This window comes from Zosterops lateralis (assembly GCF_965231275.1).
Source record: "Zosterops lateralis genome assembly, chromosome: 8".
Lineage (NCBI taxonomy): Eukaryota > Metazoa > Chordata > Aves > Passeriformes > Zosteropidae > Zosterops > Zosterops lateralis.
The window spans coordinates 17729232-17743714 of record NC_139768.1 but is presented as its reverse complement, the minus strand read 5'-3'; the positions used below and the strand labels follow the sequence as shown (position 1 = coordinate 17743714).

The following is a 14483-nucleotide window of genomic DNA, read 5'->3' as shown; positions in this document are numbered from 1 at the left end:
GTGTAAGAGCTGGGAGTTGCTATGTTCTTCTCTCCAGGCACAGTGTGACTTTGTTGTTGTATATTAAAAACAGCAGCTGTTGTTGGAGGTGAGGGTTCTGGAAATGAAAAGCATAATGTCCTAATTACCTATGGCAGGGAAAACATCTGTGCGGGAAAACTAATGAAATTAATTCTAGAGCTTAGCAACTGAATACATTAATTGACATTAATTAATTCTAAATTACAAACCTCTGCCAATGGAGTCACATAAAATGTCCATGAGAATGAAATGAAAAAAATCCTTGAGTTAATGTGTACACAGAAAATCTTCCCCTAGGAAAAAAAGTGAGAACCAGGCACTGCTGCAAGAAGCCTGCTTTTCCTTCTTTCTGTCTCCTGAAGCAAAAGGAGCTTTTCTTGTTGTGCACATCTCAGTGTTTGGCTGTTTGGGAGATTAGCTTAAGCAATTTCAGTGCTCTGCCCTTTAGTAGTTATTACTGGCATTTTAGAATTGAAGCCATGGAGAATTGCACTGTAAAAGTTCACAGGAATTGCCCTAGTAAATCTTCATCAATGATACAATCACTGCTGCACAGACTCCTGCCATCACAGCAAAAATAGGGATAGTCCCTATTCCTCCATTAAAGCAGGATCCAAAGAACCTCAGTCTCCTTTAATGGATGTCAACCTGCCCTGCTCTTTAAAATCTCTTGTGGAGGAGATTCCTTAATCCCCCAGGCTTTTCAACAGCTCAGGTGGCAGTAGGACCATTTCAACTGAGGCTGCTCTGCTGAAGCTCGGGATTAGCACACATTTCACTCAGGAATTTTGTTGTGACAGAGTGAGAGACTCCTCCTGGAGTTGTGTGTCCATCTCTAGAGCCCTCAGCACAGGAAAGCTGCGGACCTGTTGGAGCAATTTCAGAGGAAACCAAAAAGATGAGCTGAAACACTGCTCCATGTGAAGGGTGACACAGCTGGGCTTGCTCAGCCTGGAGAACAGGAGGCTCCGAGGAGACCTTTGTGACCTTTTGGGACTCTGAGGACAGGGAGGAGACATGCAGGAGAGACGGTGCCCCCCTGTCTCCCTCCCTCCTGGCTGCAGAGGGACAGAGGGCTGCACAACTCTGAAAGGGAACTTTCCTGAGCCCGCAAGAATGAGCAGGCTGGGAATTACATCGTTCCTGCCCTCTCGTGGCTAATGTGGAAAATATCATGTCCCTCGGAAGGGAAATACATTTCGATCGTGCTGCCCAGGCTGTATTCATTAATGTTTTGCAGTGAGCTGCGAAAGCATAAAATGTTATAAACGGCAGCGACTAGTAATACTTAGCTTTTTATATACTCCAAGAACCCTGCAAATGCCGGGGAAAAATCATCCCTCATCGAACTTTCCTGAAGGTTCGTTACCCTGCACGTCTGCTTCAAAGAGAAGTCAACAGCCCTTAGAAGCAAGGAAAGAAATGTCAAATGATAGATTTTAATTAAAACCAAGATTAAATACGAGATGGTAAAATTCCAGCCGTTTCTATTTCAGTGTAAAATGCTATTTCTCTGATCTGAAGGCAGTAATTATATCAAACAAGGGACTGTGTCTCTCTAAGGAAAATGAATAGAAGTACTTCTAACTTTAAATGCAATGTAGTGTTTTGATCATGTAAGTACTAATGTTAAAAAGCCAAAATTGTTCCTAGTGTGGATCAGGTTTGTCATAAAGTGCAAATTCTTAATGAATCTGGAGGAGTCCAAACAGATTACTGAGAATCTGGTTCTGTATTCTAGGATAGATTGTCCCCATGAAGAAATTCAAATTGCTTTTCTTCAGGTGACAGATTATGAGATGAGCACCTTGCAGTGCTTCAGAATAGGAGGTGAGGACATCCCACATAGGGACAGTGGATGAGATGGCATGGATGGCTGTGAGATGCATTTAGGCTGTTTAATTTGCAACTGCTAAGACTTCTAGTTACAAGAGAGTGTGGAATGATTGCCCAGGTCTGCCAGAGTGCATCTACCTATGTTGTCAACAGAGAAGTAGGTAAAACCCCTGAACAGGAGTTGGTCTGAGGTACTTTCCAAGTCAATCTGCATTATTCTGCAGAGTGTAAGTGCTGTAGGAAATACAGAAATGCCTCATAGAAGGTTCTCCCTTGGTAAAAATGTGTGAATCTGACATCTGACCTAGGGCAGAATGACAGAAATAATGAGAGTTTGAGGCAGGTAAAGAAGGAAGGATATTAAAGGAAGAAAGTAATTAAGGGTGGATTTACAAAGGATGTAGGGGAAAGAAGGGTTGTGTGGTGTTAAATGGTTGGTGTCAATTCACTTCACGTGAATCTGGGAAGCAAAAGTGCCACCTCAGCAAACAGGTTTATGACAGTAGGAAGAATCTGTGCTCAGGATCTCAAGTGCATTGTTTTTGTTCTTTTCCTTTCAGATGCCCAATACATCACCTGCAAGATGCAGAACTGCAGTGAAGCCACTCGTAGCAAACCCTTTCCAGGCTACATTGACCATAACTCCCTGATCGTCCAGGGTGATTATGTCTTTGTTCAGGTGCAGAACACCCTCTTCTCTTATTTATTCTATTACTTTATATTATATCATTCTATCTTCTATTATTTTCTCTTGCATTCTTTTGCATGTGTGTGCATGTGTGTTGGTGCAGACAACACTGGATCCATAAAGGCACTGAGTGGGTTGTAGCAGTTTGTTACAAAGCTAACTGTGTTCCTGTAAGCTCTTGTGTCTTGTCACTGTAGGGCCATAGAGTTCCTGCCTGAAGTATGTTCTCTGTGTGCTGGAGTGCTCTGTGCCACTCTTGCCATCTCATCAGCACTCTGGAATTACTGCTTTAACCCCCAGCTGGAGGTGGTGTGTCACTCATCTGCTATTACAAGGGAGTAGACCAAAGCTTTTATGAGTATGAGAGGGAAATAAGAAAGAAGGGAGGGAGTCGGGGAAAGCACCAAAGGAGTAATCAGGCTTTATTGTTATGCCTCAGTTGTGATTATAGTGAAAAGGCAGAAGATGGGATGTACTCAGCCAGGCTGTCTTCCAGGTGAGAGCTGGTGAATAGATTTCAACCACTGTGGGTTTCATTAGGCTGCTGCCAGTGTCCATTTAATGTCAGCTGAAGAGGAGAAAAATAACAACAGAATTGTAGGGAACATGGAGGTGAACTGGAGATCATTAGCACTAAACTGGGCTTCCAGACAGTTTTTAGCATGCTTGTGAGTGGAGGGAAGAGAGAGGATTGATATTTTACATTGGGTTAGTTGACTGTTAATTGGCTTCGGTTAATGAACTCAGTCGTAAACACCAGTCTAAATAATCCACAAATAAATCTGGGACATATGCCTCAGAACAGCTTTTGTGCCTAGTGTGTCTGAGGCAAAAGGGAAATGTTTATGTGGCAGGGGAAACAGGGGCATGTGTCACTGTTTAGCCACACTGTCTCGTTCCAGAATTGACTGTGTGTTTGTGGCTCGACTGACACAGGAGCTGCAGTATTTCTCTTGAGCCATCCTGGCTGATGCTGGATCTGGTGTTATCCCTTCTGTTCTTCAGAGGAGGAATAACCCTATGCCAGGCTGTGTGTGCTTGGAGGAATAAATGAACATCCTCCTTCTAGCCTGCCCTTCCTTCCTTGATCTCCATCTGGCTTTTCTGCAGCTAAGCCATTTGGAATGAATTAGTAGGCTTTAAGGAACTAGGATAAAGGAATGGGAGTTTATTTTCCTACTAAACTTGTTTTATTTACAAGCTCACACTCTCTCATTAAAAAAATACTTTTGGCCTTCCTTCCCCTAACTTTTGCCAGTTCCCTTAAAAAAATTTTTGAAGAGCTTTAGAAGGAGAAATGGTGCTTATTTTACTTAATCTGGTATGAACCCGGCCTCTGTGTATCTTGCATTTTAAACTACTACAGTGCATTTTAAAACACTTACTACTAAAGAAAAATCTTGATAAGTTCAGGTATCAAGCAATTAAGGCAAAGTTCTGCACGGAGAATCCCTTGGAATATTTGTTCTTCAGTATCTTTCATCCAAGGATTTCAAAGTACTTTACAAACATTGATTATACTTCAGCAGCACTGGAAGCCAGATAAAATTGACAGCTTTTTTTCTTTCTTTTTCCCTCCCTTAATAGGTGGTAGAAAATGATACCTCACATTGCTCTAACCTAGCATTTTCAAGGTCTGCAGTCAGTATTTATGCACTTAAATAAACGGCCAGATTCACAAAAATGCCAAATCGACCAAGCTTCTCCTGCCCTCTGTATCTGTGAATATTTAGCTGATCTCGTAGCAGATACCTATGATGGCTTGTCCAGGGCCACACAGGAAGCAAAGCTGGAAGCAGAAATAAAAAGCAAGCCTCATGTCTGCCAATGTGCTGATCTAATCAAGAGCCAACAGGGCAGATCTGCAGATAGCAGAGAACAGAGAGAGTGTTCTGGCAAGGCACAGGAGAGCTGTGGTGTGAGGAGGTGGCACAATGGCCCAACTGAAGTCAAGGCTTCACAAGTTTTCACACAAGATTCTAGTCCTTGTCTCTCTTTGCTGAAAATGGGACTCCTCTTGTTTTCTTTTTCAGCCACTGTCAGTTGGATCAATGTTTATTCCTCAGCTGTAACAGCGCTGCAGTTTATGCCATTGCCACCACACTGTGGTATTTCTCTTAACAGCTTTTGTTTGATATTCTATCTGATAATAAAAGAAATTAAGAAAAATCTGATGATAATTTTCCTGTTTCTCTCATAGCTGACATCAGGTGGAAGACCACATTATTACGTTTCTTATAGGAGGAGCCCATTCGCACAGATGAAGCTGCCAAAATACTCCTTGCCCAAGGTAGGAATGCCCATATCAGCCCACAGATCTTTAGATTGCACAGAAGATCTTGAGTCCAACACGAGTAACTGCAAGATGATGTGCAGTGAGTGAAAACAGCATTCTTCTTTAACAGAGCTTTTGCAAGCCAGAAAGGACTAAAACCAAAAGTCAGCACTTTGGCTAGTCAAGGACATGAGCATGAAATGTAGACAGATACCACAGTCCACGTCAATTACCATTTCTTTATGGTACATTAATTAAGTTTTGGAGAGGATTCTCTCTCTCTTTTTTTTTTTTTTTTTTTTTTTTTTTTTTTTTTTTTTTTTTTTTTTTTCTTTTAATTCCCCTCTCTTCTCTGTCTTGTATGGGTAGCTTTTTGTGCTTTGCCTCATTAGTAGATTTTAATGGGAACCAAGCAGAAAGATGTCTTTGTGTGCCTAGTCCGTCTCTGGCCTAATTAACAATGGTGAATTAGCATTGGAGCTTGAAAGGATATTTCTGCCTTCTGAAGCTGAATTTTTTGAAAGACGTATATAAAATGTTCGTCCCATTTTGAGGAAACCACCAATTTGAAGCTGGGGTCCTAATGGGTTCCTAACAAAGACAGAGGATTTTTTTTTTTTGGCCTTTCAATTTTTTGATATAGTCTGTCTTAAATGAGATTTAAGCTGAAAGATAGCAAATAATCTTATGGATTCTATATGAGGTCTAACATCAGAGGACAAATGCATTCCCAGAAACTAAGCAGGGATTGTCTAAAGGAAAAAAAGAAAGTGGAAGGTCAGATTTTGCAGGTGGAAATGTTCAAAAGGTTAACTTGGCTAATTTCTCTTGGCTGTCTTTGATTCCTCAATCCAACAGACCTGTTTATAGTGGATTGACTGGGTGACCTTCATATAAAGAGACTGCAGCTCAAACACAGCCCTTCAGTGCCTCACCTTCTCTAGTCTGCTCTTGGAGTCTTTTCTGTTCACAGCTCTGGAAGTTTGCATGACAGTGAGGACCACACCAGAAGCCATGAGACCTTAGCTCTGACACAGGAGACCTATAGTCTACCTCAAATTTTTCAGTCATATTTTAAAATAGCTTGCTTTGAAACTTCTGCCCAAGCAAGAGAAATTACTCTGCAAATTCAGATCAGATTTAAAAAGGTGCTTTTTGAAGGAGCCCTTAGCAACGGAGTTGCATTTTAGCATGGTTATTGTAAAAGCCAAATAAAAAATTGTTATTTACAGCCAATTCAGACCATCTTAGAGACACTGTTTACTTTAAACTTATTGTTTCCTTTAGCCCACATTTATTTTTTTGTCCACCTTCTCAAAGAGATCACTGGAGAGCCAGGGACAATACACTAGAATTAAATTACAGCCTGTTCCAGAGAACAGGAATTGGAGCAATATATTCATGTTATTTGACCCAAAGAAAGATGCTTTGTCACAATCTCGGAATAGCTTCAAAGTCTGAAGAGCTGAATTTGGCTTGGAAGAAGCTACAGTGGAACTGTGGCTGTCTAGGAGGCTGCTATCAAAGCAAAATAGTCACCTTTATGAAAAATGCACAGAGAGTTATATTATTCAAGGAATTGGAACATACAGCTTCTTTTGTGTCCAAATTCTCTTTTATCTCCTTTAGCTAAGAAAGAAGGGCCAAATATGGTAAACAGTACTAAGTGACTTCTGGAATTGAAGGTGGAAATATCAAGCTTTTTGTCTGTGTCTGTCACTCTTCCTGAACTGCAGGCATGTGACAGCAGGAGCCTTGGCAGGTGATGCTGCTGCTCCGGCAGGATGGCCTACAGCAAATCAAACTAAAATATTATTCTTGTTGACATTAACAGCCTTGTAGCTACTTTGATTAAAAGCCTAAATAAACTTGAAACTCTGCTCCTTTCAAGCAGATGCCTGCATATGTGCATACAGGTTGTGTTAACCCTGTAAATAGCCTTTATTGAGGTCTGTTAATTGTTGCAGTGAGGTTGATGCTGCCTGTTCTGTACCACAGCACCACAATGTGGGCTTTGTCACACACTGTAATGTCACTCATGATAAGCACCTTAAATATACACACAGTTTAGGCTAGTGCACTGGGCAGACATTTGACAATACTGGAGTAAGTCAAGCAATTTCTCTTTTAAAAAGATCTGTCTTAACTGTTACTGGGTTGAATAGTGATGGGATGGGTGCATATGATACCTCTGTTTTAAATTCATCACCTGCTTTCAACCTCGGGATGCACATCCTGATGGAAGAAGCAATAACAAAAATAAATAAATAATTTTTCTAAATACTGACCTTAAAAGAGCTGACAGCCCCAGTAAATTCACAGAAGGCAAAGGCAAGAGCCAGCATCTTCACAGACATTTCACAGAACATTCTGAGTTGGAAGGGACCTACAAGGATCATCAACTCCAACCCTTAAGTGAATGGCCCATATGGGGATTGACCCCACAATCTTGCTGTTATTAGCACCATGCTCTGACCAACTGAGCTGGCAGAATAAAACCGGCATTACACATCCCTACTATTTAACTTGCCAGGAAAAAATGTTCCCTGACCAAATGCAAAAGGGGAAATTGTTTAGCAATTCAGAAAGCCTTGGCTTTTAGTGGTTTGAGGAGACTCCTGATCAAACCCATGTACAGCATCATGCTACTTCTGTCTTTGAAAAGGCAAAAGGGACAGATAGTAGAACTGCATATTAATGTACTTCCAGTATGTTCTGGAACAGAGAGAAAAAAAAATAAAAATCAGTCTCTAGACAAATGCAAGGGGAGCCCCTGAAGGTGATGGCTGTTTGAGAAAGATGCCTTGCTCCACATTCCTGTCCTCTCCCATCTCTGTAAGGAGCTTGTGCTAAATCAAGATGAAGGCTGTCTTTTTGTATTCTTCCTATCCCCCCAAGAAATGAATCCCCACCCTGAAAAAAAAAAAAAGAATATGATATGCTGATTAATTTTAATTTTCCCAATGTGGAAATGAATTCCTGATGCTGGTCCAAGATCTGTTTGATACCCATATCCTCATCCTTTTCTATCAAAGCTGTGCTTCATTGCTGCATCTATTGGACAAGGCCATATTAAGAGGAAATGTTAATTTATCCCTAAAGGCACACAGTTGGAGTGCTATATTTTTTGACTTTCTGCATTACGTATATTATGCCAATTCAGTCTCAATTTCTGCTTCCCTAGGCTTAAATTCCTTCAGGCTTACTGGAATCTTCTTCAGACTTCCATCTTACAGCATGCCCTGATCAAATGCAGGAAGCATCTAGTGAATTAATTAACTTGTTTCCTTCTTCAGCATTCAGCATTACCTTTAGTTTTCTCTGCTGTTGATCAAAGTATCTTTTTACCCCTCTCCCCTAGTTTTTACAAAACTATCGAATGAAATGGTAACGTAATGAAAAAGTACATTAATCAGGAAAACAAGTTTTACTTATAATTTCTGTCTATGTTTAAATGGAGAGGCCTGCCCATGTGTGCCCATATGCAGAAATTAACACTTGAGATTAGAGCTGTGCTAGCCAATGTTGCCTGAAGCACACTGGGAACACCTGCTGATGTAGATCTACCAGCAGATTGAACCAGGGCGACAGTCTGAAATGAGGAGCCACAGACAAACAGCTGTGGCTGTAACTCCTACTGGCACAGCTGGAGCTGAGAGAGGCTGTCTGTTCACAGCCAAAATTAGTAGGACTCAGTGGGACTTACATTACTTTTCCTATTGCCTTGGGAATTAAGCCAATCTGTTCCTTCACAAAATGAGCCCATCTTCTGGGACATGATTTTTTCCGATGCAAAGAAGAAAGTAAATCAAGTACATATTCATCCACTCTGTATTCAGACCTGGATCTGGATCAGCAAGCAACTGTTCTGAATCTTAACTCCATGGTGAATCCACTTTCAAATTTATAGATCAAATTTCTTCCTTATATTACTTTTTTATTTTTACATTACAAGGCTTCATCAGGAAGTATTAATCCTCCCTAAAAAGCCACCAACCAGACACTGAATTTTCAAAGAGTATTATTAGCAGAAGGGAGAAATAGCATCAGCTTCCAAAGAGTATATTTCCTGATAAAGGTCTCAGTTTTGCATATAGAAAGTCCTGGCTGAGATTCATGGAAGCAGAATAACTTTGGGATATCTGCCCAAAACAGACCGAACAGCCGAGTCTTCTGGGAATCACCTGGTGCTAAGAAATCTTCATTTCATTTCCTACCTCCACAGATTTTTATAGCACCAAGGAACTCAGGGTGCTTGTGCTGGGCAGATAGAGCCTGGGAATTTCATTATAACAATCTCTCTCTTGGTGGCTTTTTCCATTGTAATGGAAAATAAAATAAAATGGGTAATAATTTCTGCAGGCATTGAGAGATGGGATCAGGTTCAATAGTTCCTGGTTTTTCTTCACTTATGCAATCTTTTGCTTCCAGGAGGTTTCCTGCCTCCTGTAACACAGAAGAAATAGAGTAAAACAAAACCTCACTCATAATGCTACTCATCTAACTACATTTCTGTTCTTAACATCTAGTGACAATTAGGGTTGCTTTTCTGTTTTACTTCTTGGGGTGTGCTGTTTAGTATAGTGGTCCAGGGCCTTGGCTCCAGCCCACATTGTCATTAGAAACAGTAGATAACAGCAGGTGTTCCCTCATTAGTTCCTACTTGTACCAGGTCCTGAGCATATTTGGCTTCTGAATGCTAGGCAAGAAGCAGATGTTTCAGATAATCTTATTTTCTTTCTTTTTTTTTCTTTTTTTTAACCCCTACATTTTTAATATCTGTGACTCCATAGTCATGAGTGGAATCATTCAGATGCTAAACAGAAAAATACCCAACAAATAAACAACTCTCCCTATTCCCCAGACAAAATATTCATTAAAACGAAGGTGTTGGTTAAGGAAAGTGAAAGTGGTGCTCTATAACACTGTAGTGCCAATGTAAATGTTCAATTAACACCTCATCAGTTAATTACTGCTTTGAAAACTGGCAGAAGAGAGCTGGTGTAAAATATTCCTGGATGGAATTACCTGCTTACAGTGGCTGTAGACAATAAAATAGTAAAATACCACAGTATTGTCTACTGAGTTCCTGACTAAACTCCAGCCTAAATATATTCCTTGCTCTTCCCCAGTTACTTTGGTGCCATTGGAAATGGCAGCACAGAGCTCCCTCAAGTGACCTGCCTCTCTGTTCTTTCCCCAGGACATGCATGTTATCAGCACAGATGAGAATCAGGTGTTTGCAGCTGTACAGGAGTGGAACCAGAATGACACATACAATCTGTACATCTCCGACACCCGAGGGGTCTACTTCACCCTGGCCTTGGAAAACGTCAAGAGTAGTCAAGGGCTGGAGGGGAATGTGATGATTGACCTCTATGAGGTATGTCATAACTCCAAACATCTCATTGCTGTCTCAGATCAGGAACTCACATGATGCCAGTACCATTTCCTTCTTGCACATCAGTCTCGTAAAAATGCATGTGAACAGCAGCAAAGCCAACAAATGACTAAACACAGAGTTTTATCCTTCCTGCATTTACTGCTGTGTTCACCAGTGAGTTCCCAGGTGAGGAACAGCTCATGGCTCTTGGGTGCATAGGGAAAAAGTCATGGAATAGTTCATTCAGTTGCTAAGAGGAACTCTGTCAGGCAAAACCCTGCTTGGACCCATATTGGCTCTGAAAGGTATCAGCAGTCTCAATAGTATCATTCTCCATTTTTATTGTATTTCTGGCAAACTAATCTCTTGTTTTAGAAGTTAAGGAGAGACTGCAGTTTTCAGCTGTACTTGTCACCTTTCTCAGCTTGGACTACTCTGAGAATTTATGTGGTTATAGATATGCCCTCCTGGGCTATCCCATGAGCATGGAAACTCTCCTCATTTTGATGCCCTCTTTACCCTGAGCCTTTTTCTGAACAAGTGTGCTCTGCTCAAGCTCCCCGTAAAAAGGCCAATTTGCATTGCCTTCTGTGACACCTGATCCTAAGAGTAGGACTTCTAATGTGCCCTTGTCCATCTCTTGCTCTGCTGCCTGCTTTCCCTCTGGAGACAAGCACTCAGCTGAGGAGAAATTCAATCCTCAGCTGCTGTTCTGAGGGTTAGGTTCTGATTTCAAGTCTCCTCTAGGGTATTTTCTGACCATTTAGAATAAAGGTCATCAAGTAGATCTGGATACCTTTAAAGATGAAGATGTTTCCCATATTTCCCTGTCACTGTCTCAATATTAGCTCTGCTCTGTAGTTTTCCTTCAGCTGCCCTCTAGTTGGAAACCACCTTGAATTGTCCAGAGAGCCCAAGAGTTGTACATCAGTGCAGATGGACCAGAGGAGGATGGGCACTGCCATTTCAGTCATTTGGACATTTTTTGCCATTAATCTCTCTGCAGTGCTGGCAGCCCTTGGAAAAACTGTTGCCTCTTATTACTGTCAGCTGGGGAAGCAGCTTTACTGCATTATGTAAAGGTGTCCTACATCCCAAGGGGTAAAGAAAAATCTTTTGTTTTGTTTTATTCATTTGACACCACACAGCAACCTGGATTGAAATTGATGGAATCAGACTTACAACATCATATTTGCTGATTATCTAGATAGAAGGAATATTGGCTGACATGGAACCTGGCACAAACCTTTCTTTCACTTTGATGTTCTTGCTGGAAGGGAGCAGAGAGCCAGCCAGCATGGTTCTCTGAATCAGATTTTTATAGTGATCTAGGGGAAAATGGAGAGGAAGGCAAGAGAAGGAAAAAAAAATCCATAGATAAATTAAAAGTAAGTGGAGAGATTGCCAAATGAGTCCTTCTCTGGTGGCAGCAGTATATGTAAAAAAGCACCATCATTAGAGAAGATGCCAGAGAAAGGCCAGTTTAATGTTCAAGTGTCTCTGTGCATGTTTGTCAGGTGTTAGAAGTAAGTTCTGGATCCATTGCAGTGAACATGTTTGTGTGTGTAATTCTTACAGTGATTCTAAATCAAGGATAAATCTGCTCAATGCTGCTAAGCAGGAAATTGCACAGGATACAAAGAGAAAATAAAAATCCTTTCATGGTGTCTTCTTGAGTTCATAAAAAGGCTGTCCTATTGACCTCCTCCTGAAGTGAGGGAAGAGCTAAATCACTGACCACTGTGTCTGAGTGCCCCTTCTAGTTGCTGTCTGCCCCAAGATGTGATATGGCTCTGTTGGAAAGGACAAGACGACAGTCCTGCCTGTGGCAGTCCGTGACTGAAGTGATAACAGACTGAGGAGGTGTGTCTATAGCTATGGTATATATGCTTATCACTTCAGAACTTACTTTTTTCTAGTACTATGTGTGTTGGCTGAGAAGTATGATGTATGAAGGTGGTGATGGAGAATGAAAAATATCTTTAGGGTTGTGTGTTCCAGTGTCTTGTATGGCTCTTTGCAAAGCTGTAGAGCAATATTAATACCTGCACACAGTGCATTCAGGGTGGTGAGGTTTCTACAATTCCTGTGTGGGAGCTGATGGAGTGCCTTCCTCTCTGACCACTGGTGGTCATGCACTTGCTTACCTGGGTCTTACTCTGTTATGACTGAACAGTTCTGTGTGTGTGTCAGGGTTGTGTGTACGCAATTGGTCTATCTCTTCCTTCTGAGAGTACACAAGCATGTGTGTGCAGTCTTTTTTGAAGATAAAGCTGTCTAAGACTGACAGAATAACTTTGCTTTCTCAGGAAAGGATTCTGACTCCCAGCCCATGACTAAAATCATAAAAAGAAAAAAAAATAAGGATTTCAGAACACTTTTATTGCCTGATATATAAAGTGCTCTTTAATCATTTATGGCCAGCATTTCACAGGCACTATATAATAGAACAATTTTGGGACAGCAACAAAGCAAAGTACAACTGCAGCTATAGGCTCTACCCTCTGGTAGTAAAGGCAGAACTATGTTATTTTTCCATCCCTGTCTATTCATGCAATATCACTGTGAGACAAGAGTACCCTTGTCTTTTCAGGGTGCCTTTCTACAACAAAGAAATCCTGAATACTTAGTTGGGTGGGATCAAACAATCCAGCTGGGAAATTGAAAAAGTTATCTTTTTTTTCTGCTTATATCAACAATCAATTAGTTAGCTATTTAATTTAAAGAATATTGCCCTTTATAGCGAGCCATGTAAAAGTCTTTATGAATTTCAAATGAAATTCAGGAAGGTGCTATTTGAATGACTAAGTACATCACTTTGCTGTACCAATGCACTGTACACAAGTAGTCTCTCAGCACATGATTAAAAGTACAATAAGGTCCCGTTCACTGGTAGCTGTAGCATCCAAATCCAGCCACATAATTAAATGGGTTGAGCTGGAAAAAGCTCTGAATCTGCTGTGTAACTGTTTGCCATGCCATTTAAACTCTGTGAATAAAACCTCTTGATGAATGATTCTGTCTGCTAATTCTACATCATAAGCAGAGGTGAGGTGGATGGCTGAACAGACTTGCTGGAAACCAGAAAGTTTCTCACTCTCCCCCTCCTCCTCCTGATTTCGCTTCCCTTTTTATTGCGGCGCTCAGATTGCAGAATGACAGCCTAACAAATTCATTCGCAAGCTGCAGCAGCTATTGGGCTATTGATTTTCAGTGTGCTGAGAAGATGGGAACATTCTGCAGTGTGAGTTGTGGTTTGAGGTTGACTCTTTTTTTCTCCTCACTAAGATACTTTTAGGCTTGGTTCCAACATGAATCTGTTAGCATCATGTCTTTGCAAAATTCTCCTGCAGGTCTGGGAATTTAAACTGTTGGGTAAAACACCAGGGAAAAGTAAAAGGATGAAGACCTCATTGCCAGCTCTGTAACCAGCATTCTGTAGAGCCTTGCTTGAGTCACCAGTGCTTTGATTTCCTCAAAATACAAAACAATAATGGAAATACTTCTGTGCCCCAAGTTATCCTGTTAAAACACTGATAATTATGAAACATATTGAGATCCTTAGATGAAATGTCTGAAGAAGACTGGATGGGAATAGAAACACTGAACTGCAAGTTTATGAGTGTGTGTTGCTGTTTTCTTCACAAGGCCAAAATTGCTGCTGTTTCCTGTTGCTGCTGTGCAAGAAAAAAATAATTGCCTGTACATGTTTCATCTTTCAGGGGGAAGGATGCCTGCACACAGTTGAGAGATTGTCACTTAACAGATAATGCTGCTGATCTCTTGCCATGTTCCCATGATGATTCTGAAATACAATATTTCTTTCCCATTAGTCATCTTTGCACCTATGATGGCTTTATCTTTTCCCCAGCACCCCAGCTTGTCTTTGATGCACATTGGCAATTCTGGCCCTGACACTGACCAACCACTCTGACAGAGCCATCAGAGCCCTGGTGGGTTTGAGAGAGAAAAAAGGGACGTGCACAGAACCTGCATGGACTTGATCTATTTTTCAGCCATGTCAATTTTTCCTAGGTAGCAGGGATAAAGGGAATGTTCTTGGCTAACAAGAAGATTGACAACCAAGTGAAAACTTTCATCACCTACAATAAAGGGAGAGACTGGAGTTTGTTGCAGGCTCCGCACACGGATCTGAGAGGAAATCCCATTCAGTGTCTCCTAGTAAGTACCTGAGGGGGGAACTTGGTGGGTGGTAGTACCCCAGAACAATCTTTTTCTACCAGGTAACACAACAGAGTGGGCAGCTCCCCTCTCCATGC

The 14483-nt window shown here is 41.2% G+C and overlaps 1 protein-coding gene across 1 annotated transcript in view; it reads left to right on the top strand.

Moving 5' to 3' along the window:
* The window catches only part of LOC310912031 (VPS10 domain-containing receptor SorCS1-like), a 262422-nt gene that overhangs the window by 189937 nt on the left and 58002 nt on the right, over positions 1-14483 (top strand). Inside the window, exons 7-10 of the mRNA XM_083866206.1 lie at positions 2418-2536; positions 4746-4835; positions 10024-10203; positions 14239-14385. Coding sequence (XP_083722332.1) covers positions 2418-2536; positions 4746-4835; positions 10024-10203; positions 14239-14385 — 536 coding nt within the window. The remainder of the gene's footprint in view (positions 1-2417; positions 2537-4745; positions 4836-10023; positions 10204-14238; positions 14386-14483) is intronic.